The sequence below is a fragment of the Thunnus albacares genome, chromosome 7 (assembly GCF_914725855.1).
Source record: "Thunnus albacares chromosome 7, fThuAlb1.1, whole genome shotgun sequence".
Classification (NCBI taxonomy): domain Eukaryota; kingdom Metazoa; phylum Chordata; class Actinopteri; order Scombriformes; family Scombridae; genus Thunnus; species Thunnus albacares.
The window spans coordinates 978,191-1,005,267 of NC_058112.1; the positions used below are offsets into that span (position 1 = coordinate 978,191).

The window sequence follows — 27,077 nt, forward strand, 5'->3', positions numbered from 1 at the left end:
AGCTTTGTTGAGCTTTTAACCACGTCTCATAATCCTTTAGTGAATGACGTTGGCTCAAGTGTCACTGTGTGACAGGATAACAGGTGGTGGTATATGGGTGGAGATGGTAACTCCTGTCTCTGTTCAGAGATGGTCGTTGGTGTCAGATGTGAATGTCCTCCTTGATCTTTCTCTCAATGACCTTTGGCGTCTTCACAGTGGATGCTGTGGGCAGTTTTGGTCCGAGGGAGTAACACTGAATGTAAACATAACTCTTGTTTGTTTCCAAGAAAACTTCACAGAGCACATTTAATATTCCACAAATAGAATCTTCCATTCACGTCCAAAGCCGTGTGAATATATCATATATCAGCATTTTGTGGTAAGTGGTCAGGATTTCTCCAAAGACTGGAACTTGAAGAATAACACCCCAACAAAAAATAGATTACTCATGCCAACAGTAGTAGGGAAGAAGTCCTTTGGATATGCTAAAGAGTTCTAGTTTACAGGCTGTCTTAGCCACTCACACACACACACACATACACACACACACACACACACACACACACACACACACACACACACGCACTGTTACTCAGGTTTACTACTGTAACTGACACAAGGTTCATATTCTAGGCTTCACACCTGGAAAACGGCTTCTGATGTGTAATTTCAGCATTTAGAGAAGGTTCACACCTCTCTGTCCCTGTCAGAGAGGCGTGAAGGGACAAGAGGAGGTGAAGAAGAGGGTGAGGGGTTCAGATGAACCTGACACCACCAACTGAGTATAGAACATTTGGGTCAGTTGTGGAGGGAGGGGGTAGGGAGAACCAGTTTCATACACACTCATACACACAGTACAAACGTGAGCACATGTACACAGTCATTAAGCAGTCATTAGAATGTGATAGCAGCTCCCTGTTGTCACCTCTAATGAACTGGACACATGCATGCTCAAATACATACCAAACAACAACAACAACAACAACAACAACAACAACAACAACAACAATCTCTTACAATGGATAGATGTAAGTTTTTAATTTTTCAACACCAAAAAGCAAAAACAGTAGAATGCAAAACATGTTGAACAGTTAGGACACGCAGCAGAAAACAAACATGTCTGCTGTCAAGGTACAAGGGCTGTTGCGGTGCCATTTAGCTGTCACTGCTAACTTAAAGGACAGGTTAAAAGGAAAATGGTAAATGGACTGCATTTATATAGGGCCTTTCTAGTCTTCCAACCACTCAAAGCACTTTACACTGGATGTCAACATTCATCCATTCATACACTGATGGCAGGGGCTGCCATACAAGGTGCCAACCTGCTCATCAGGAGATCTAATCTAATACTCATTCACACACACTCACACACTGCTGGCACAGCCTCTGGGAGCAATTTTTGGTTCAGTATCTTGCCCAAGGACACTTCGACATGTGCACTGGAGGAGGATCGAACTGCTGATCTTCCGATTAGTGGACAACCCACACAACTGTGACTCAGGATGTAGAGCAGATTGTGAACCATGACAGGTTCACGATTTTGCTTTAAGTCTGTCTTAAAACAACAGTCAGGTGTCCATATGAACAGTGAAAGAGGTTTTCCTAGATGAAATCTAGGATCTATTAAAAGATTCCCTTCAAATGTGCTTTCAGTGTAAGTGATGGGGACCAAAATCCACAGTGTGTCCACACAGTCATTTTGTGCAAAAATAAAAGTTTATCTGTAGCTTATATGAGGCAGGAGTCTGTATTAGTCATATCATGTCATTAGTAGTTAATTAAAGTACACAGGTCCAGGTGCCTATGAGGGGGACATGTGCTCAGTTTGTCAGTAATATGTCAGTAATATGTCAATCATATTGTCAGACCGGATCCCACTGCACTTTCAATGTAAGCTAATACTTATAACTGATACTGCAGTAGATTGAAAGGAAACCAAGCAAATGTTTTATGATATGATGTACATTAGTTTGAAATATCTAGAACAATATTACTTAATGGTAGTCATAGTCAACTATCACAAGTGTAAGTAGGCTATGAAATATAAAACATGTTCTGTCATGTCTTAGGTTCTCAGAAAAAGACAAAACTTAGTGGAGAGACAGTTTCTCAAATGTGTTTCATTGGTGGGACTAAATTCACTTTCAGTGTTGCATCAAATAATCAAGTTACTGTCAAGGGTTAGAATGTGAATAAATTGTTGCACACATCACTTGTAGTGCAACTGCATTCAGTCCAAACTAACTGCACAACAATATGGAAATGTGAAATCAGTGGAAACATTGCAGAACATAATACAGATCACAATAATAATAATAATAATAATGATAATAATAATAAAGTTTATTTATCAAAACTAGCAATTACAAATGTATTATAACAAAGGTTCAGGAACAAGACCATGCCCCTCTCTCTCACTAAATTCAATCACCTATACCTCACTAATGTAATCATCCGTGCATACCTATATAAGCATGTCTAACCCCTTTCTCTCCCGTTCGCCTCAGTTCTCACGCGACCTACGACACGCTTGCATCGCAAAAGCTTACCTCCCGCCCGTGCTCCATGATTCACGTTCCTCAGCAACATACTGCCCACGACTATATCCAGCAGTACCAACTCCACTTCCTCCAACTCTCGCCGGCAGCTCAAATCCTCCCTCTCTTCTGGGTTCATTGTCTGCTGCCGGGCCGACGCATGCTGCACACCAATGTCGTCACAACACCGCCTACTACAACAGACCCCAGCTGAAGGCCAGGCTGAACTCCAGATACAAATCCCGTTTCGCCGTACCGACAACAAAGCCAGGTTTTTCCTGCTCCAGATGGCCACTCACTTCTGGGTTCCCCGCCCAGTGCCACCCGTATGTCGCACGTCGATGACGTCACGACGCAGCCAACCGCTTCAGCCCTCTCGCAGGGCCAGGTCGTATCTTCCCCTGTGTCTGCTCCCTCCTTGTCTGATCTGTCTTGTGTTTTTCGTCTTTTCTCTCATCCCCACGTCTGCAGGCTGCACAATCAACCCCCGCACATGCATCCCCTCATCCTTTCCTCTTCCCATTCTTCAGCTGCAGCTGCCTCTACGCTTTCTGCTCCACCTGCTCCAGCAGCTCCTTCTTTTATGTTTCTTCCCTCAGCCACCTCCGGTCCAGCCGTTACCACAGCAACAGTTGCACCAAGCCACGATGCTCCCTCTGATGGACCCACTCAATTTCCTACTGTTCTATCCCTGTTCCCCTCCCTTCCCCAACATCCAAATGTTTTTTCTGTGTCTTCAGCATCCCCCCGTCGCCGATCCCCTCGCTCCAGCTGTCGTTAACACAGTGCCTGCAAGCACTTTCACTCTGGCCTCCGCCACTCCGCCCCTCCATGGCCTACAAAGCTAGGCTTTACCAGTTCTGCACAGCCGCCAGTTCCACCACCGCTCCAACCGACCACTCGCTTGCAGGTTCCCTACCCAGCACTCCCTGCACTCGCACATTGATGATTCCATCCTGCCGCAACAGACTGCTTCAGCCCCACGTGCCTGCTCCCTACGTCTTAATTGCCTCATGTTTTTGTTTCATCCCTGGGTCTATGAGCCGCACATCTTACCACTTCACACGCATCCCTTCATCCCTCACACCTCGACACTCATCCCTTCATTCCTTCAACCCTGAACCCCTCATCCCCCTCCATCTCTTCATCCCTCCATCCCTTCATCCCTCGCCCCTCATCCCTTCATCCCTCACTCCTTGACATTCATCCCTTCATCCCTCACCCTCGACCTTCATCCCTTCATCCCTCGACCCTCATCCCTCCATCCCTCACCCTTCGACCCTCATCCCTCCATCCCTCACTCCTCGACCTTCATCCCTTCATCCCTCACCCTCGACCTTCATCCCTTCATCCCTCATCCTCAACCCTCATCCCTTCATCCCTCACCCCTCGACCTTCATCCCTTCATCTCTCATCCTTCGACCCTCATCCCTTCATCCCTCACTCCTCGACCCTCATCTCTTCATCCCTCATCCTTCGACCCTCAACCCTCATCCCTTCATCCCTCACCCCTCTACCCTCATCTCTTCATTCCTCACCCCTCGCCCCTCATCCCTCCATCCCTAACCCTTCGACCCTTGACCCTCATCCCTTCATCCCTCACTCCTCGACCCTCATCTCTTCATCCCTCACCCTTCGACCCTCAACCCTCATCCCTTCATCCCTCCCTCGATCCGTCCTTCAGGAAGCATCCTGGCTCTCCTCCATCGATATTATTTGTTTACAGCACCCCTTTTCGCTTCCTCTTGCCACAGCTACTATAGCTCCCTCGACTCGCCTGCTTCTTTTCATTCATTCAACCTTTATTTACATCTTGAGGTATAATTGAGGCCATGCCCTCATTTTCAGTGACATTGACTGACTGTATCAACTGCTTTGCCTCAGTGAACAATTTTCATTACAATCTCTTCATATCGATTTATTCCTTCAGGGAGCCTGGTTTTCCTCATCATTAGTTGATATGTAAGGAAGCCACAGAGCTCCTTCCTCTCTAACCCCCTCCGTATAATACTGTTTTCGTTTCGTTTCATCCCATGCACATGCATCCCCTCATCCCGGCATCCTTTTCTCTTCCCTTCCTTCAGCTGCAGCTACCTCAGCGCTTTTGGCCCCACCCGCCCCCGCAGCTCTTTCTTCTCTCTATTTCTTCTCTCTCTTCCCATAGCCACTACTGCTCCTTCTACTGGACCCATTCCATTTCCTCCTGTTCTATCCCTGTTCCCCTCGCCTCCCCGCCCCACCCCCCGCCCTTCCCCTTCCCCAACACCCAACTGTATTTTTTCTGTGTTCCAGCTCTGCCCGTCTTCGACACTGTGCCCACCGGCACTTTCACTCTGGCCTCCGCTGACCCTCCTTCATCCTGCCACTGAACACTGTCTACAATCATGCCATCGTCTCTAACACCCATAAACGTTAAATGCCCTACACTATGCGCTGGTGGACCATCCCGACCACCATGCCATCCACTTTCCCGCCCTTGGTTCAATCATGTTTTCCACCCAGTCCTCGAACCTCCTTCATCCCACCCCTCAATCCTCCTTTATCCCACCATCACGCACGGTTTGCGATCACGCTGATATCTCATTCACCCATAAACATCACATGCCCAAAACCATGCTCCGACCGACCATCCCAACTGCCATTTTGCCCGCTTTCTTATTCTTGGTCCATCCATCGTTTCCAACTAGTCCACGTTGCTCCTGCATCCCTCCACTTGACCCTTCTTCACGCCACTCGTCAACCCTCATTCATCCCTCTGTATCCGACCTTCATCCAGCCTTTATGAACCTCCCAGCTCTCATCCTACCCCCTTATCCTCCGATGCCCCCAAGTGCTTTCCGAGACAACCGCACTACCCAATCCCACGACACCCTGCCGTACTCAGATGCAGCAGTAGGTGGTTCGCCTCCGATCAGCCACCTGAACGGTTCAGCCACTTCCTGGCTCACTACCAAACTCTCTGCACAGGCAACCTGTCTCCCCACATCGACAAAGTCAGTCCACCTTCCTAACCGTACTCTGGCTAATTCTTCCGCAGTGGAGCCGCTTCAACCGCTTCCAAATAAGAAATCCCAGACCACCTGTTAGAATTAAATAAATAAAACTCTCGACCGCTAGTCTTCCCAAGATTCCATACCTACCTCAGCGACATTCAAAGAGCCCGCTCTCACTTAGTCCGATGAAGTTAATTTTGGGGGATGACGAAGCAGGAGGCTCATTGAGACATGTTTCGCCCACCCTGAGTCTCGACCCCCGGGTTCCTAGACGCTTCAGCCTCTTTGCAATTCCATTTGGTCCCTGGTCATCCCCATGCCATCAACCCCCTTCATCCCTCTCCTCGACTCCATCATCCCACTGTACATGACCCGGACCAACCTTCAGCTCCCATTCATCCCCTGGCAATCGACCCCCTTCATCCCTCTCCTCGACCCGCATCCAGCCACCATACACTATCCTCATCAATCCTGAACCCTCTCAACAATCCAAATTAATCTACTTTTATACCGTTCAAATGGCATGGTCTTTGTTAGTGAAAGTGCTTAAAAGGCAGACATAAAAAGAACAAAGGATGGAATTACATCCATAAACATCCCAAGGTCTTAAAAAAATGATATAGTCAAACAGTGAATTACAACCACAATTATTTAAAAAATGATTGGGCCTAAATATACAACATTTAAGTGTGACATTGCTTATAATACACAACTTATTTAGTAATTATAAAATTAATAGTTAAAACATGGTAATCCATAAATCATCATCATAAATGTAATGAAATTATTAATATATTAAAATTGTCCCGTTCCCACTTTTATATGAGAATAGCTTATATATTGGAGTTTCTATATTGGAATGTGACAGCGATTAATCTCCCCCCATCAGATTTGGCCGTGATATATGCAGCTGATTAACCAGCAGCCTGTTGAGTGTCTTCACAGCCTGTCAGTTCAGTAGTGGCACTGGTAGGGCCGCTCTGCTTCCAATACATCATGGCATGTTGTGGACAGAGATGAAACATGATGTGCACCTGGTGCAGCAGGAGAGATTTGTTTAGATCAGTTCTGCATATCTTCACACTCACTAACTTTTTATTTTTGTTATAGACGTAGTGGTGCAACAGGTATGTAGGCTGTATTTACAATCGGGCTCCAAATGGTTGTACCACTGACATGTTTACCAGCCAAATCTGCTTTTTCTGGCTTCTACTTCTGAGCAGTACAGTTTCTCTACATTTTTACCATCACCTCACTCTTTGAAATGCATGACAGCTCTCAGCACTGCCGCACTGCTCCAATAGATCTTTCCTTATATAGAGAAATGGGGGCGTGGTAGTATGCCTGTAAATTTAGAATGATTCTGATTCACTAACATACACACAGTGGTAAGAACAAAATTGGCTGGTGTGCATGTATCATGCTCCAAGTAAGAACATTGCTATGCACATATTAATGAATGAGGTCCACTGTATCATAAGTCACCAAATTTTTAGTCACAGACTAAGAGATTGCAAAGACTAAGGATCTTGCAGGGTCACTATTTGCAAGACTACAACTAGATTCCTTTTGAGATTACTTCCCATCATGAAGTTTATAGATTTATAAACAAAGTTTGGGAACAAAGACCACGCCTCGTACACATCCCATTTCTGCACAACAGAGTATTTAGGCACACCTTATCCATCTCTCCTCTTGTCTCAGTTTGCAAGTCCCTCCCATCCTAACCCCTTTTATTAACCATTCTCTCTCCTTTGTTTGACCACGGGAACAGGGGGCTCTATCCAGCCGATGGACTGACGAGACAGCTCTCAAGTCTCAACCTTCCCCCTTGTTCCCTCCTACCTTCCCACCATCAGCCATCATCGTCTAATTGACAAAATACCATACATCCATTGTTGACCCTTGACCCTCATCCCCTCAACCCTCCATCCCACGTTCCTTGACCCTCACCCCTCATCCCTCGACCCTCACCCTTCCCCACCCTATCACTTCATCCCTCCATCCCTAATCCCTTCATGAGGTTCTCCAACCCATCCGTCAACCTGATCCTCAGCAGGCGGAGAAAGCAGCAGAGTCGAGTCAGTTGAGGAAGAGCGGGCAGAGAAGTTATCCGTGTCTTCCTGAAGAAATCCCTTTTTTCCCTCTGCAGGCAGTGAGAGCGCTGGTTGCAGCAACACAGGGTGAAGTCTCGTCTCGTCTGGCGAGGGGAGAGTCTTCCAGTCGGTGGGGAAAAGCATGTGCACGGGTTGCCTCCCTCAGTAAACTGGCTCATGGAGGCAACAAAGCTTCCACCAGCTCAGTCACAATGGAGTATGTGTTTTCTTGGATGCCCCCAGTTTTCAAAGGGGCGGTGATGTCAGGGCTGTGTCACCGTGACTTCCTCTGTGCTGGAGCGTCTCTGCCAATGAGAGACTGTTTGTATAGACCATGTACGGTTTAGCTCCTAGGTGTGAACTGAACAGTGCATGTTGGGATATGTAGTCCGAAATGGGCTCCCTTTGATTCACTGGGAGCCCTTTCCTGTTATCAGGCCATGGAACTTGCATTCAGGCCTGCCTTTGTCTCATGGAGTATGAGGCCCAACACTGCAGACACACAGCAGCTGACAGAAAGAGGAGTTCAAATCAAACATTAATCAGACAATCAAATATTAGCATTTTAAAAAGGGAAGCTAAAGGGCAACGAGAATGCCAAGCTTTCAAGGTCATCAGGGGTCATTAATAACACCATCAAGCACACTGTGTTTAATTAGGAAAGCAGTTTAAAAACACATACAAAGAGCAACCATTTACTGCATACTGCGGTTAGAAACTCAGTTCGTAAGCTGATAATTAGCCTGATCAGCCACCATCAGCAATCAGTACAAACACACATTATTAGGCTGTAAACCATTAATCAAACCAATAACTAACAACAGTCAATGTCAGACAACCTTATCATACATTAGCAGTTAGTTAGTGTTTCTGTGGTGGTGACAAAACGTTAAAAATATACATATTAGCAGTTTGAATTAAACTGAGGCTCCCTGCGCTCTCCAGAAAAATCCAGGAAAATAATACACCGACTCCCTTTAAGAAATATGGACACAAGATAAAAGGTGTCATATGTTGACAGTCTTCTTGTCAATGTGGAATCAATATAATCCATAAAGATAAACTGTATCTGCATACAAACTTTGCATTTTGGATTTTGTCGCCTCAACTCGCCCCCAGCCTCCGATGGTTAGCTGCACTATTTTAATGGGAGAAGGATGATTCTGTTGGAATGAGAGGTGAACCTTTTCAAAAAATAAGATTTCTCACTATAATACATGCAGATACATGCCAACACCAACTCATAACACTGTTAATTCACCATCTATCATGTGTATGACGGTATTTGAGGAGTTTTTACAGCTGTTACTGGAACTACTAGGTTTGCTGCTTCCTGTTTGGTGCTGGGGAGAGCGCACCTATTGGTTGTTGACAATGTTCACGTCAATGACCTTCACTATTTGCATGAGCCAAGACAAAAGACTTATGATAATATTAAACATGTTCGATTTTATCGGGATGTCAAGACAAGAAATAGACTGACTTAAGACAGCTTAGTCTGAGTTTTTTGACCACCTTACAAATAAAGATGAAACACAAGACAAAGCTTTAACCTAACTCCTAATTGAAAAACGGGAGAAAAATAGTTTACAAAAAGAAAAAGGGCTTCTCACTCCTACTGACTGTGACTGCTACCTAGTTTTTAAATATTTACAGTGTACAATGATCTACACATCAGATGGTAGGAAAGTGCCTAACACACTTGACCTGCATCTTAAATCCAAATCCTACTGAAACCACTCAAATACACTCAACAAACGAGAGGCAGGAGCCGGCATCAGCTGGTGTTTAAATCATCTGCATTATCCAATCAGCCAACAGCTATCCCGTCACTTGAGCTCACTCATCACACACACAGAATGCACACACTAAAGAGGGGAAGAGAGAGAGCAGTTAATACAGGATCAGGAACAAATAAATGACCAAGGGTCATAACATGCCAGTTAAGAGGTCACTGCAGTAATCTAGTCGTGAAGAAATGAAAGCATGTATAATAGATTCAGTTTCTTTAAAACTCACAATTGAACAAATTCTGGCGATGTTCTCGAGATTGTAGAAGCAAGTCTGAATAACTTTTCTGATATGTATTTCATAGTTGAGGCTGGAATTGAACATCACATCAAGGTTTCTGACAGAAGGCTTAAGATGAAGGCAAGTGATGACTGGATTTGTAGATGCAGATGGTCAGGGCCAATTAAAAGATTTTCAGTTTTATCGGAATTTAGTTGCAGAAAGCTTGCTGACATCCAATCTTTTATATAACACCTATAACGGAGCAGCAACACAGCTAATATGATGATAATGATAATTCCATTGTCCTAATGTATGCTGGTAAGCAACAGCGTTGGGTGGCTCAGACACCCAGTTTAGCTGCAGTTCAGCTGGACCAGTTTTGGCAGAGCAATCTGCTTCAACAGGCCCCTTTTATACTGTGGGATTTTGGGCTGGCTGAAGCAAAACTTGACAACTGTGAAAGAAATGTAACAAAATTTTGGCAGTCAATCCAAAATGATGCCCCTAGATTTCACTGTGAGACTCGTCCACCAATGACCAGTATGGAGTTTAAGGCAACATTCTGACAGATATTTAAGACCAAATTCTTACAGTATTCCCGGCTGCTATGACCCACATTTACAAACCAACCAATCAGAATATAACATTAAATTACACAGAGTACACTGGCCAGTGTGACATTTTGTGAAAGCCAATTTCCAGTTCATCTCAGGAAAACACATGATGTATGTATCTGTACATAAAAATCTTTATGTAAGTATACGTAGAAAATTTAATTGATCTATGACTCCCATGGTGTATATCGGCAAGAAACAGCCAATCACCAATCTTAAAATTCAGTCAGGCGTGCCACAATGGTCGGCAGAAGCTAAAGATTACGGCATTGAGAAAACTGATTTTACAATCCACAGTGTAAATCACTTCAGTGAATTCAGCAACTATGCAAGTGTTCTGAATTCATCATCGCCCTGATTCACACCTGTGACTGGCTCCTTCTCCATAGCAATGGCAGCTGAGGCTCAGTAGTTGAAATAACTGAAACTGGTGGTTATAATATAAACCTATAGGATCAAGCACAGTAGTTACTCATGTGAGGGTGACAGGAAACATGCAGTTCATATTCTTGGTAATGGTATTTCAATAAATTAATAATAAGCTTGGCTTGATTTCTTACTAACATCCCTAATGTTGTTAATGGTTGATACAATTTCAATTGATATACATTATATACAGTAGATATTTTTTGCTTCCAAATCAGGGCATGATAGAAGGTTTGAGAACCATTGTGGTACAGTTGGTTTAATGGCCTTCCTTGCTATAACTATTGTAGAGATGTTGGTCTCAACTTTGTCATTTTGGAAGTAGTTTGAGCAGCTCTTGAATTGTATTGTTATACTGAAAAGTGTTTTTGATTTATTCACATTTAGTTCAGTCACATGTTAGTCAAGCCTTGTAAACATATTTCATTGGTTACCGTGGCTTTGTGCGTGTCCTATAGTATAACACTCTGCAGAAATCACTGAATACCTGTGATTTTTTTTCTTGGTGTTAGAGTCTGGCAATTGCCATAAAAATGGACAAATCTCAAAAAGTTTATGTTATATCAGTACGCCTTCATTAACCCTCGCTGGCTGAATTCGACCACTGTATATAGTTTGCTCTGCAGCTGCCCAGCTGGTCTTGTCAAGGCCTTTTTATAGAGGCAGCTTTCTCAACACCACGGCACAAATGTTTTCTGGAGCGCTTTATCCTGGAGGGATAGGATTACACATGCACAGGCACGTGCACACACTTAGACACAACAGCACACACATTTAATCACTTTTATTTATGTCCATGTGTCTAATAGTGTAACTGTGCAAATACATTGTGTTTGTATTGTACATGAACATGGGAGATTTCTTCTATAATGTGTGGTTGGATGGTATAAAAAAGAAACTGTACACATGCACATACAGCCTCCTGGCCTTGGTGGGTAATCCCGGTGAAGTTAAGTCAGGGGGAGTCTCTCTGTCGCTTCTCTCTCTCTCCTTACACACATCAGCAATGCTGTATGTGTGTGTCTGTGTTGCTGTGAGTGAGAAAACGAGCGAGGCAGATGCTTTATATGTTGTGCGTGTGAGACGGTGTACGCATGGTGGTGAGGACTCACCTCGGATTTCTTCTGTCCGCATCCCCTGATTAATGATTTCATTTGTCTGTCGGTCTGTTTAGCTGTTTACCTTCTGTCTGCTTGTATATTTGTCTGACTGACCGGCACAGAGCGAGGTCGATCAAGTATGACAGCCTCCCCGAGCTCCTCCAGCGGCTTAGAGGTCCTCCTTTCCACTCTGCAGGTAGGGATCCACAGAGCAAGCTGTGCATGTGTGTTTGATCCTGTGTGTGTGCTGGGGTTGCATGCGGTTATTTGTATTGTTCTTTTGTATTGTTTAATATACCTCATATGTTTTCTCCACTATGATGCTGCAAAATTAACCTCATGTCTGAGCTGTATTTTAATTGTTTTTACGTTTTTATTACTAGTTATCTTCTTCTTCTTTGCACTGATTGATACACTACTGAGTACATTTTGAATAACTGCAACAAAGACATTTGCAACAAAGTTTCACATTCCAAGTACAGTATCTTCACTGAAAGTTGACCTCTTGCATTATCAAAAGGGTATTGAAATACCCTGCTCAAGTAAAAGTAAGATGTTACGGTACTAGTATGCTCCAGCTCTGAATAACTGGTTTTATGTGGTCACTGTGAAAAAAGAGCCAGTGAGGCATCCTGACTGTAGACATCTCATTATGAACATGTCATACCAACCAGTTCCTCTCTAATTCATTGATGCTCTTTAAAGTCTATCTTTTCCTCCTTTTTTAAAGATTAAAAAGATTTTTTTTAATCTTCGCTTTTTTAAAGCAAAGATAGCTTTCTAAACCTTTTAAAGCCAAGATTTCTCACAGACTGACCTATACAGAAAAATGCTGTAAGCACTCTGACATATGAAATACCTCTGATAAGACCATGACAGAATTCTTTCTAAATGTAATGCAGAGAAGGTTTTGAGATATCTGACTCTCAGAGACAGATAATTCACAAAGGAAATTCCTGTAGAGGACATTCTGCTTTCTTTTCTTTAATCTTTTTTAATAACTAAAACATGGAGGTCAGTGCAGACACCCAAGACCTCCATGAACTGACCTCATTACCTAGTGGGGATTGACCAGTGATGCTCACCATATCAACACCGTTGCTTTCAAAAACCCTCCTGAGAGACCATGGCTGACAAAATAAATAACCCTTGTGTCATTTGAACCAGAGAAAGGACCAGACAACTCCATAGTAACATGGACAGACTCCCCTTTTGGGCCTTGCTTATCTCCACAGAGGCTGCAATAAATTTGAGACGTGCGTTCCTTAGTGACTTCTCATTGGTATAGCTCCTATTTCAGCCAAGTTTTCATGAATGTGAATTAGGTAGGCTTATCATCATGGAAACCAGATAGTGTGGCTTAGCATGAGTTTCCCTTAAGAATGGTATAACTTTGATAACTGTGCAATATAAAATGACTGAATTAATAGAATCTAATTTTATCACATTTCTTACTGTGTGACAACACTGCCATCTATTGACTGCATTTATTTCTGTTGTAAACCTACAGCTGCTTCAACCTTTTTATGTACTGTAGTATTAGAAGTTTATATTTTTGATGTTAGAGACTTGAGAATGTTTGAGAAAGATCACGTTAGATGATTGAATTATTATGAAAGCAGAGCTAATATTAAACTATGTTTTTATACAATACACTGCTACATACAATGTTATCACGATGGATTGGACCATAGTGATGTTTGATGTATGTGACTTTTGCCTGTAAGATTCAAGACTTAATTCCTTAAGAATCAGAAAATAGGAAACACAAATTTAGGCCACAGAGGAGAAATCACCATTTCAGTAACACCACATTTCTTTTGAGACAAAGGAATTACATATTCATTAGCACTTGTGGTGCAAAACGATTTTCAACACACCCAAAACTCTAGGAAGTGATTGAAGCATGCCTCAGGGGATTTTTCTCTAGGCTGGTTCCCAACTCCTGCAGTTATTTTAAGTTCCTCGTCATTTAGATGTCTCTTTTACTTTCTTTTTTTTTCTTCGAATAAAATGTACACACACATTTTAACCTTTAACTGAAACAAGTTTCAGTTTTCTTTTGTCTTTTATATTTTTGAAATGATTAATTCCTGAATTTCCATGTGTAAGTTAGTATTTCACCTTTTGAAATTTTTGCCCAGCCTAACTCAAGACAGTGTAGCCAGATCAAATTTTATTCAACTCAACCATAAACCTCAAAAGAAGCCAACAAAAGCTTGAACTCACAGCCCATGTCGCTCCGAAACCGAGACAGTGAGGAATCTGCCATAACCTCTGTCACATGTGATGGCCTCAGAGAACTGGGACCTCAGTCTGCTGTCATTTTCTCAGTGACACGCTGCAACACGGTGTTGTCTGGGAGCTTAGCCAACAGTGAAGACTCTTCTGTGGCGTAGCTTTGAAGCAAGATCAGCTGAAATTTGCTGGTGACTCAAAACTGCAGCTCCTCACAGTGACATCCTGCAGATAACAGGCCTGGACCCAAAGTAGGCTGTGCCACCGAGCCCAAACACGGTACAACAACCTGGACCTTCTGAGGCAACAATGACAACACTCCACAAAATAGGTATAACAACATGGCTCCGGTGATAAGAGTTGATGTTGAATAAAATAAGAAACAATTTCCTTAGAGAAGTTAATTTTCGTAGTGCCCCTTTGTTCTTTTATAACTTCAAATCACATATATAGATAATCACTATCGCCAACCCAGTAACCAGTTATCTCACAATTTAAATCTTTGTATTACTTTGTTTGATTATTTTGTTTATCATGTATTCATTAGACATTTGCTATAAATAAATGTCTTCATTCTATCAGTAAGAAGTTGTTTGTTTGTGTCCTTTGAGAGCAGAGGACAAGTGGTCAATGTATTGAAAAGAACTTATGGTTAAAGAGACTGATTGACTGATTAATTAAACAAATGTTCCCTTTAAAGAAGATGCCCCTAACCAGTAAAAATTTTAATATAAAAGTAGATATGATGCAACATAATGGTGCCCTGCTTGAGGTCTATCAAACTGCTGTCTCTCTGCTTTTCAAAGAAAGAAACAGACAACATTAGCTCAGTGGGTTAGTCAGCTGCCCCTGAATTAAGAGTCATTGGTTTAAATCTTGTCTGTGCCATTTTTAATTTACTGGTGTACTTCCCCAGTAAGGGCCCATAAAGTTTCAGTCTATCTTGGCTTGTAGATGCTGTGATCATAATGGTGCTAGTATTAGCGTGTTAGTTTCTTAGCCCGCTAGCATTAGCAGCAGGGCTGCCAACTTTGGGTATCTGGCTGGAGTGAGATTTTGATATTAAGGGCTTAATCACGCATATGTGCATGTGTAATATTACACATACAGTATGCTAACCCAGTAAAGGGCACGCAAGTTTGTTCATTAATGGAGGTCAAAGACATGTTGTTTCCAATCAAAATATCTACAACGTTTTATTGAATGTTCACCAGTAAAAAAGGCAATAACAAGGGTTTACACACACACACACACTCACTCACTCACTCACTCACTCTCACAGCCAAAACACACTCGCTGTATATTCATCAGTGTTCTTCACTATTTTTTTCATGGGTGCTGCAGTGGCAGGATGGAGAGCCTTACTAACCATGAGGTAAATCTGCCTACATACGACATATAATATGTAATACAGCCAATACAATCTGAATTAAAAATAGGCTTACCTTTATACGGGGATGAGCAGAGGCATACATTTCCTTGACTTTCTTCATGTTATATTTGTAGTATGTTGTTGCAATCCTTGTGAATTATGTTTATTGACTGCATTATCATAATCAGGGATGGGTATTGTAAGGATTTATCGATACCACTACTCTTATCGATATCCCTTATTGGTCTTGTATTAGCCTAACCAGTGCGCTGTGGTTGTGTAAAACAGTAATTAAAAATAATAGTGTCTATCACTGAAATCTGCACATTTTACAGAAAACTGTGTCCTTACACTCTATTCTATCAAAAAAAACAATCCATACCACTGTGATGATTGATTTTCCATTCTTGGCTGTGAAGGGAAAGCACTATACTGCCAGGGAGAGAGCGGCTGGGCTGACCTCGTTGTTGGCTGATGAGTCTGGTGGACTCAGTCACAGGTGGAGGAATTTCTTCCTCCTCAACTTTTTTCAAATAACACATTAAAAACTTGTGTAGCCATTGTTGTTACAGTGCGTCAGCTGAGTCACATCACAGTGATTGCTTGAGCATCACAGCCTGTCTGACAGCCTGTGACAGGCTGCTATGATTATGCTGGGTGTGCCAGCTTGAGATTTAGATGGCACAGGCACATCCGTGGCTATGTGGGTGGCCACATATATTCTCACACACACATACACACACACACATGAACATCAGCAAAAAATATACCCAATACACAATAATATTGACATAGGCAATAGGCTGCTACAGTCATAAATTGTAAATCAGCATACTTTTGATGATAAAAGGAGGAGAAGACGGGGCTTGGTGTTGAACACTGACATTATTTCATTATAGTCCAAAGATTCAGTCAGTTCTCTTTCAAAAGAGAGCAGGGACAAAGAGTTCAGTCTGTATGTCATCACTGATGCCCTGATGCTAGTTTTTATCCGACTGACAGTTGAAAAGAGTCTTTGAACAGAACAGCTTGTTACTGCTGAATTAGCAGCCAAGTATGTGTCGTTACTACTTTGCACTTGTTGAGGAGAAACTGACAGTACACTGAGTGAAAGAGGAGGAGCTGCTTGCTGCTCACAATCTTGCATTTGCAAAATGCACTGCCACTCAAAAATTCTGACCTATCAACATCATCATATGGTAAACAAGAAGCAAGAAACAAGAATTGTTTTATTTTTATTGGTTGTGTAGTCACATTTGAAACAGTATTCACTGGCTGCTATTCATCTGACATTATTATATAATGGCACACATGTAGTTAGTGTCATCTATGATCCTCTGAACTCTGATACATCCGTCTATCTCATGAAAGCGGCGCCAGTCTGCCTGCAAGCTTTAGGGTTTGTTTGTTTTAAACACTCGCGTAGCATGGGTGAGTGGTGGATTGTTGGTCGCTCCTTGTTAACAGTAACAGCTGTCTCTGTGTCTTATATGAGGATACAATGTTTGAATGGAAAACATAATGAGTGCTCCTACAACCTATAACAGAAACTGAGGCAGGGAGCCAATCTGAGCCACTAACAGCTGTCAAGTGATGAAAAGTGTGCGGAAACGCAATTTTGAAATTTGAGAGGTGGGTAAATGGCGTTTACGTGCATTTAGTCTCAACTACAGCTCTGTATATAGCTGTAAAAATAATTTGCTTGGTTTAACCATTTCTCTTTACCAAAAACACTTTGACCATTCGCCTGTTCGTCTCTTTTGCTGTTGCAGTGTTTTGGCATGAGTAGTGTTTGGGCAGTGTGAGAGCTTGAGACTGAAGGTAAAAGTGTGTGTCACATGCCAAAAGTGTGAAAGTTGGCAACCCAGTTTGCAGGTTAGCTTGTTAGCCACAAGCACTAATTTGGCCTGTTCATTTACACAGATTACATACATATTTTCATTTGATGGCTGGTGGTGACTAGTGCAGCATGGGCGTGCTGACGTTCTGCTGTAATTTTGCTATATTCTTCATTACTGTGGATAATTACCTGCTGTACATTTAAACTTATGCTAGTTTTGCTCAAGCACTCTTAGGTCTCTCGTTCTTTTAGTGACTTTTCTCGTTAACCCCACAGTTGTTAGTTATTTTAGCTCAGCTGTTAGCTTAGCAGCTAACCTAGCTAAGCAATTAAAGATGGCTTCTCTCATCCCTCCCACTCTCTTGCTCTCTCTTGCTCGATGTGTCATATGTTTAGCTAGGAAGCCAGGGTGGCTGGGTGACTGTCCAGAGGAAGCAGAAGCCCACGGTTCACCACCAACCAGTTTGCGTTTCAAACAGGTTCTCCCCACTCAGTGACACACCCGCTGAGAAACCAACTCTGATTATTGGCAGCTCCATAGTGAGAAACATGAAGTTAGCGACACCAGCAACCATAGTCAAATGCATTCCTGGGGCCAGAGTGAGTTTTCATCATAACTTACTGGGATATTTTGCAGTCTATTCCTCTGTACTGCAGCACGGACAAGCCCAGGTACCAGAGTGAATCACCGATCCAGTGGACCGGTCATCTGCCACCCCATTTAAGAGAATAGCAGGTCTCCTCTTCATGCTGATCCTGCTTTCAGGAGATGTTCAGCTAAATCCTGGACCAGTGACCCCTGGAGCGCTGCAGAACTTCAATGCTGATTTGTGCCCGAGTGTGTCTGGGACTCCTCTGGTGCCAGTGATGAATGAGCAGCATCTTTCTGAGCCGGGCTTCTCTCTTAACAGACTAAACTCTGTTAACACGAGGCATGATGTCTCCATGAATAACTTTTTGCTATTGGGCTGTGGAAACCTTGATAGGTCCAGCGTCTCTCTCACAAAACCTGCTGCTGACACCACTGCGTGTCGAAGCTCTGCAGCGAGGAGGCAGAGGTTATTCAAAACCTTCCAAACTGTCAATCATGCAAAAGTCTTATGGAACCCGAAGCTGAAACTGAGGGGGCTATTCAGTGGACATTTTAATATCAGAAGCATTACTACAAAGAGCAATCAGCTAACTCATCTCGTGTCTGACTCAAATCTGGACTTTCCCTGTCTGACTGAAACACGGTTGAAACAAACAACTCCTACAAGTGTGTTCACGGTGCCCGGATACCAGTGTTTCAGAAGAGACAGACCTGATGGAAGAGGAGGAGGGGAGATATCAAATGTGAACATATGGTTTACAATGCGGGTAACACATTAGAATATGTTGGGATAAAAATAATGTAATCCCAACAAATGTCTTCTAACATCATAGGTATCTATAGGCCCCCTTCTGCAGATGACACTTTCTATGATCAACTCACAGAAAGAAAGAGTGCAAACTCAACAAAGAATTATTACTTATGGGTGATTTTAATGTGAACTGGGAGGATAAAACTAAGAGGAAAAAACTAAAAATGATCACAGAGAAATTCCGACTAGAACAACTAGTAAAAGGCCCAACTAGGATTGTAAAATGCTCCAGCACACAAATTGATCTGATATTTACTAACAAACCAGAAAGAATAACTAAAGGTTATAATTTAATCATTGGCTCATCAGATAATAACCTAACCCTATGTGCCAGAAAACTGACTAATAGTAGATTTAAGACCACAGCAACTAAGACAATGATCCTTCAATGCATACCCAGAGCTAAGCAAGAAGAATTTACTGATGAAATTAACAGCTTGAACTGGGATGATGTACTGTCCTCTGATGATCTGGACTATGGCTGTGATACTTTTACTCACAGAATCAACTCTGTGAGGGAAAGATTTAATGTGAGGATACAGATAAAATCTAAAAATAAAAACAATTTATCGTGGTTTAATGAAAATTTGTGGAAACTAATGAAATCTAGAGATGCTGCACTAAGAAAGGCAATTAAAACTAGAAGAGACACTGACATGCTGATTTATAAAGGTTTAAGGAACAAAATTATCCAAGAGCTAAGAGAAGCTAAATCTCATTTTTATCTCAATATTTTGAATGAGGCAAAAGGCAACAGTAAATTGATCTGGAAAAACATTGATAATCTCATAAGGAGGGACCCAACATTTTCAGGAGATTTAAAACTCAAAGTACAGGAAAAGTTAATTGAAGATCATCTTACTGTTGCTTCTGTCTTTAATAATTTTTTTCTTGAGTCTGTATATGAGTTAGGAGAAAAAATTACGAAAAGGAAACTGGATATTGTTCCTATAGATGCTACAGGTTAGGTTTTCGAGCTGGCAGAGACTAATGAATTACAAGTAAACAAAATCATAAGCTCCTTAAAAAGCTCCAAAAGTAGAGATGCTTTCCAATATGATACCATGTTTGTCAAATCACTCATCATTAACTTGTCTTTTAAATACAGCTCCATTCCTGATGACTGGAAATGTGCCATTGTCACACCTATTTTTAAATCTGGAGACCGCCTTGACCAGTAACTACAGACCAATAAGTATAGGCTACTGCCAATACTCTCAAAGGTTGCTGAGAAAGTTGTCATTAAACAACTGACAACATCTCTTAATACAAGCAATTTTGGTCTACGTTGTATGCAACTTGGCTTTAGAGCAAATTATTCCACCAAAACTGCTACCTATCACTTAGTAGAGCAACTTAAATCAAGACTTGACAAAGGAGGAGTAGTTGGTGCTGTATTTTTAGATCTGCGTAAAGCATTCGACACAGTCAATCATGGTGTTTTCATATCGAAACACTCTAAATTTAACTTTTCACCTAGAGCACTGGCATGGACGTCTTCATATTTATCTTGTTGAAGTTGGTGAAAGTTAAAAGTCAAAAAAAGTTAAAGTTAAAAAAAAGCTAAAGTTTGTGTACACCATAAATTATTCAATTATCATCATACACATTTGTTAATCTTGTTTTTATTTGTGAATCATGAAACATGCAATAGTGCAATCAAACATGCAATAGTGCTATCACACTGTAGGGTTGGGTGATATACTGAAATCTAGGGTTGAGCTGAACACTCGGATAAAATGAGTGTTCAGTACGCAAAATGTGCTTTTTACGAGCACAAGTATCATCTGAGTAAAATATGTCAATATCCATACTTGTACTCTGTCCACATCATTTTGTGATGGGCCAGCCACACACAGAGTGCCTCCCCTACACAGAGCCTGTACAAAGTTCACTGCTGCTGCACCACACAACACGATCTTGCCATTTTCACAGCCACTCTGACCACAGGGATTAACAGCTCGCAACTGCTTCAACCCATAAATTTTCAGGATTAAAATACCAATTCACTGATACAGATACAGATAATGGTGTACTCGCTCACCCCTACTGAATGCATACCATACAGATACAAAGTTAAATAGATAGGCACTGTTATCCACTGATTATGCATATTGGGTCATTTATACTACTTTAATGCACAGATAAAAGGGTGACAAACAAAATTCAAAACTTCAGCAGCACATGCGATCATCTTGATTTATTTTATCAAACAAATGTACATTTTCATGGTAAAATGATCACAGCTGGAAAATCAACGATGTGATGTAACTTTCATATGTTGGTGTTACTGTTATCTCCACACACACAAACAACAGACAGACAGACAGAAAGAGAGAGAGAGAGAAAGAGAGAGAGAAAGAGATGTACAGTAAGAGATTGCTTTCACTGGTCTGTGTAAATCTAATGCCATTTCACAAAGTCTGGATAAAAGCTAGGAGTGGATCCAATGCCCATCAGCTTGGATCTTTGTTAAAGTGGGGTTACATCATGTCAGATATTGATAGCTGTGTTGTTGAGTTAGAAGCCATGACCTCTATCTTGTGACCAACATTTCGAAGTTAAACTCTGGTCACGAAGTATCATGTAGTTCTTTTTTCGTTGAGTGAAGCACTAGCGCACATTTCAAAATAAGCAAAAACTTATTCACAACTCAGTTTATTACTGAACATGCAGTTTAAGAGTGACTGCCACAAAGAACTTTGTACTGGTGGTGCTGGTCAGTTAATACGTCTGTCCAACACTTTCGTCCAGAGTGAGATATCTAACTACTAGCCATATTACCATAAGATATGGTATGTATGTTAATGCCCCCCAGTGGCTGATTCCTACTGATGATACCTGGTAAACCATCATTATCAGGTCAAAATGTCCCCTTTGTCCAGTAATGAAGTTATTATAACTAAGGCTCAGGAACAAGACCACGCCCAGTTCAATCACCTGTGCCTACCTATATAGGCATGTCTAACCCCTTTCTCTCATTTGTCTCAGTTCCCATGACCCTCCCCCCCAAACCCTGGTCTTCTCCTCTGTCTTCCCTCTCATTATAGGAACCACAGGTGGATGATGAAGCTGAAACTTATTGGGACATGACCCCATCCTGAATCTTGCTCCCTCGGTTCCTCAGTGTTCCAGATGCATCACAACCCCCTTCATCCCTCTCCTTGACTCTCAATCATCTCACCATACACAACCCCCATCCAACCTTTCCCAAATCCTCTTGCAAACCAAATAAACTATTTTTATACTGTACAAATGGCGTGGTCTTTGTTAGTGAACAAGGTACATAAAAAAACCAACAACTATTGGCTGGATTTCTATCAAATATTCATAATATTCAAATATCAAAATCTTACAATGATTCAAAAAGTCTAAAGCACGTCTAAAGGCAAAAGTGTTTAAACCAGTTCTTAATGGCAGCATGAGAAGGCGGAGCAAAAAGCCTTTTGTCATTCAGTCAATGCCAGACACTCCAGTCATGCACAAAACCTATTACATCAAATTCAGACTTTCTACCATTTTCCCAGGAGTGTCCTCTCTCTGTGAGAAATATAAACAGGAAACATGTACACTCAAACACCAGCTTTGGTCCTGCCCAAAACTGAAACCTTGCCGGTCACTCATATTTGATTACTTGTCAAAAGCTTAAAAAAAAAGCATCATTCCAGACTCATTGCTGGCTATATTTGGCCTAATATCTGCCCCCTCCTCTGTAAATAACTATGAAATTAGTTATTTCTCTCTGTACTCTTTTGGCCAAACACCTGATTTTACAAAATTGGAAATCAGAAAAAAGCCACACACACACATGGCTCAAATATCTGGCAAATGTGCTTCACCTGGAAAGACTTCAGTATACATTCATGAACAAAGAGAATACCTTTTGTGAGACTTTGCAACCCCTTCTTGACATATGGGAGGCAACCTACAAGACCTCCACCCAGTGTCAGCTGCTGCTTTGTGGTCCTACCACTTATGCACTTTGGCATATTCTTACAAAAATGCTGTCTTCGTATCAACCAACTGATGATACTGGTGTTTCTGTGTAAGAGTATATTTTTGTGTTGCTGTTTAACAAATTTGAATGTTCACTGCCTGGACCTGTGGGTTCATCTTGTTTTAGTCTGCCAAAGAAGAAATGTTCATTTACATACATTTATAAAGTATACATGGACTTAAGTGTACTTCTCCCCCCTTTTTTATGTTGACTCATTCTAAAACAATGGAAGCTGTTAATATTTTCTTCTCTTTCTGTTTGTTTTGTATGCATTATAAGCATAAAAAGATTGAAAAAACAAAAACTTCTGTCATATCCTCCTCCTCCTCCTGGCTACCTCTCTTCATTATCTCTTAAGTGTCTTCTTGTTGCAAGGAATTGTACAAATGGAGATTCATAGTGTTGCACTTGGTTGCTCACATGAAAAGTGACAGAAGTAGTAGATTCTTGGCCAAGAACACTATCCATCAACATTTTTCAGAGAGAAATTGAGACATATTTCAATATTCCCTCCCTCTGTACTGAACACCCTGTCTGAAGAGAAACATATTTTCTGGCTAGCACAGATAGTCTTGGGTATTGTCCCCTTGTGTTCCTTCCACCAGATTAATGGGTCCTCTTTGCTGTTGGTGTTACACAAGAGCAGCTTTGGCTGCAGGTCTAAGGACACAGTGGTATGACTTGCTGTGATGGTGCCTCATTGCCCTTTGGTCTTTTGGCTCTTTTTTCATGGGTGGCCACTTATGGGAGGTCTCTGCTTTGAAATAGAGAAGACCATTAACAAATCTAATTTTAAGATTCTTGGTTGCAAATTAAGTATTTAAACAGTTTGAAACTAAAATTCAGTAAGTATAATGTACCATAATAGTTGGTGAAGTTGAGCTAGTCATCTCATGCTTTTCATCTCAAACTTGTATTATCCATTAGCTACAGAAACAACAATTAATTTTATTGCAAGACTGGCTTAATTCACTCCATAAACATTTATACACATTCCTATGGCTAAATATATAGAAATGCAGTTAATCAAACACACAGATACATCTGGTTCAAATGAAATAATTTGCTGAAAACTATAGAACTCACATAGCCAGATGTAGCCTGCCTTATCTAGCTATGGAGGCTGCTTTCAGCATGATTCACAATGATGTGAATTACGCTGCTCCTTCCGCAGGGTGCTTGATTTGCGTGCGTTAACTGTGGTGGCTGTGACAGGATGTCAAAGAGGGATGGGCAGGGGCTAGTGTGGTCTTGCAGAATTAGAACTCAAATGCAGTTGTTGGGCATTACAATATGCTTTTAATTGAGAATTGATGCCATGAGCCAAATTTAAAAACTAATATATAAGAAAAAAATGTCTTGCAAAAAGGGCACTTATCTAGTCAGAGGCCAAAAGGATAGGTGCTTGAGTGCCACCTGGGGTCTATCTGTGCACATGCCTCTATGGGAGATTGTCAGGTGGCTTTAGGTTGTTAGTGTGGTGGTGCTGCAGGGATTATCTGTTTGGCCTTACGACCTTCTCCATATTGTATTTCTTCATATTGTACCACGTTTCTGGTAGTTTGGGGATGCCATCCTGCAGAGCTGCAACTATGTGCTTTTGAGTCATCATCTTTGACTCTACCACACAACTGGATATGACACTTTTTCAGTATGAACACACTCCACACTGGGGTTGGGCCAATTTATACTCTCATCCTCAAAAGATATTTCTTTCATTGTATCTACCTCGTCCAGCTTTTTTCATACACATTGGATTTGTTTTTGAATTTGTGCATGGTTTGATGCAACTGAAGATGCTGATGGTAGAATCATAATCGTAGAAGCTGAAATTTATGTACATGAATGTCTCCTTGTAGAAACATCACATTTTTGTGAGCAGTAGCTGTGTGATAATGGTGTCATAATAAATGAGTTTTAACTGCCTCAAGAAAGAAATAACTCCAGTCAATTCCTCTAAAAACAGAGCTGACTCATAATATAAAACCCTATGTCCAATCAGTGACATGCTGATTCAAGCCAAACTGCTCTGCATTTTATTTGGCTGCATCAGTGAGTGGCAGGATGCTACTGTTAGTTGATAGGTACATTTTACATAACTTGTCCCATAATCAGAGATGTTGTTACTCCTGTGTTTAGCAACAGTCTCTCATTACAGTTGCTCAACTCAACTCATCATGGTTTGTCTCTATTTAATCAGGCAGATTGTTGGCCACCTAAACAGGCTGTCTGCATGCAACACATTTAGCTATTTATATCAGGCAGATAGTTGGCCACTGGAAGAGGTCCCTTCATACAACACACGTTTAAATCATGAATGTATTATAAGAGCTGGAGATGGCGCTGCCACTCAGCCTTGTAGCCAATTTTTCCCAGTGGCCACTCGTGCTATTGCAGTGATGACTGTAAAATGTTTGACAGGACACATCGAACTGCAAACAAGGTCAGTTATGACTCTTTCTATCATGAATTTTTTGATCCATTGAGGTTTTATATTAATTATTAGCACTTAGTACTTTACTAATTATTAGTAAAACTTTCCTTGAGCCGAGAAAAGAGATTTAAAAATCTGTGATGTCACAACAATGTGCGGGGTGAGCAGTTCTTATTGGAATGAATAGGCACCATTTTCAGCCTGGTAACCAGCTCTTATAATACATCCATGGGTCACCACTGAAGATTTCTGTTGAAGCTGCAGAATTGGGTACATCTCAAGACTCTTAATTGCATCCACATTTCCCTCACTTGCATCTTTTCCTTAGTCCCTGCCACTGAGGATAAATGGAGAGATGCAAGGAAACTAGGCGCAGTGAGAGGAAATGAGGAAATATGTTTTTAGAGAAATGAGGGGTGCTTTTCATTATTGTAATGTGTCTCCTCGCCTCCCTCACTTGTGTCTCTTCCTCATATCTTAGCTCCTTCCAACAAGGATGTGAGAGAGAGATGCGAGGATGGAGGAATTTAATTCACCAAATGGGACGTCCTCACTCACTTCAGCATCATTTTGAGGAGACGACAAGTTGTCATGACACACAGAACCTCAACTGTCAAATATGTAGAAGTCAGCTATCAGTATGTAGAAATTATTAAGTAAATGTTTAAACTCTAAAGTTTACACTTACAATTCATGTACATATAATTAACACATAATTAACATTATTAAGTAACAATGTTACTTGATAATTTCTATGATAGCTGGAAGGAAAACACTTGATAAATGCTCCAGTGTTTTATCATTTGATTATAGATCTATGACAACGGCTGGCTGTCACAGAATAAAACACAAATAGCCAATTTAATCTGTTGATTACTGAGAGAACAGAATGTACGAAAAGGAACATTAAAAACAGCTGTAGTCTGCAGAATATTTTTAAATAAAATATTTCTTATCTAGTTTGTGACAGTCTGACGTCCTTTTCAGCTCAGGATGATATTATAGAAGACACACTGAAACAGAAAAGAAGAAAAGTTAAAAGAGCATTTTTTGTGATTGATTCATGGTTCAGTAATTTTTATTTTATGAATATATATGGCCCGGACAAAATGGATGTGAGCCTGAAATGGCCTACGTGTAAAATAACAAATATGGCCCAAATATCCCAAAACAAATGTGGGCCATTTTTTGGCAAAGATGCGGTGCTCTCGGTGATATGTAAACTGGATGTGATCCTAAAGTCGCCCATGTGATACATAGTGAATATGGCCCAAATATCACAAAACAAATATTGGCCATCTTTGGCAAAGATCTGACACAGTTTACAATAGTTTATGTGGGTATAAACCAAAAGTGGCCCACATACGGTACAGCAAATATGCCTGGTTATCTTAAAACATACCTAGGCCAGTTCTGACAAATCTACGGCACAGTAAGCACTGGCTTGACTTGATGTGAACCTAAAGTCGCCGACATAGGATATGGCAAATATGGCCTAAATACTATACAAGAAATTTGGCCCATTTTTGGCAATTGTATGGCACAGTCAGCACTGGCTGTCATAGTGTGCGCCTAATGTTGCCCACATTTGAAATAGTAAATATGGCCCAAATATTGCTGAACATTATCGGGCCACTTTAGGTAAAGAGGTGGCACAATTGGCATTGGCTTATCTGAATGTGAGCCTGAAGTGGCCTGCATATGATGCAGCAAATGTGGCCTGTTTATCTTAAACATATCTGGGCCAGTTCTGGCAAATATACAACAGTGAGCACTGGCTTATCAGGGTGTGAGCCTAGTATGGCCCATGTTTGAAATGGTGAATATGGCCCAAATATGGTTGAACAGTACTAGGCCACTATAGGTAAAGATGTGGCACAATTAGTACTGGCTAATCTGGAAGTGAGACTGAGGTGGCCAACATATGATGCAGCCAATGTGGCCTGGTCATCTTAAAACACATCTGGGTCAGTTTTGGCCAAGATACGGCACACTCAGAACTGGCAAATCTGGATGTGACATGATATGATAT

The 27,077-nt window shown here is 41.5% G+C and overlaps 1 protein-coding gene across 1 annotated transcript in view; it reads left to right on the plus strand.

The window, feature by feature from the left end:
* The window catches only part of LOC122986390 (cytosolic carboxypeptidase 4), a 200,941-nt gene that overhangs the window by 21,608 nt on the left and 152,256 nt on the right, over window positions 1–27,077 (plus strand). Inside the window, exon 2 of the mRNA XM_044357626.1 lies at window positions 11,884–11,957. Within this exon, the coding sequence (XP_044213561.1) occupies window positions 11,884–11,957 (74 nt within the window). The remainder of the gene's footprint in view (window positions 1–11,883; window positions 11,958–27,077) is intronic.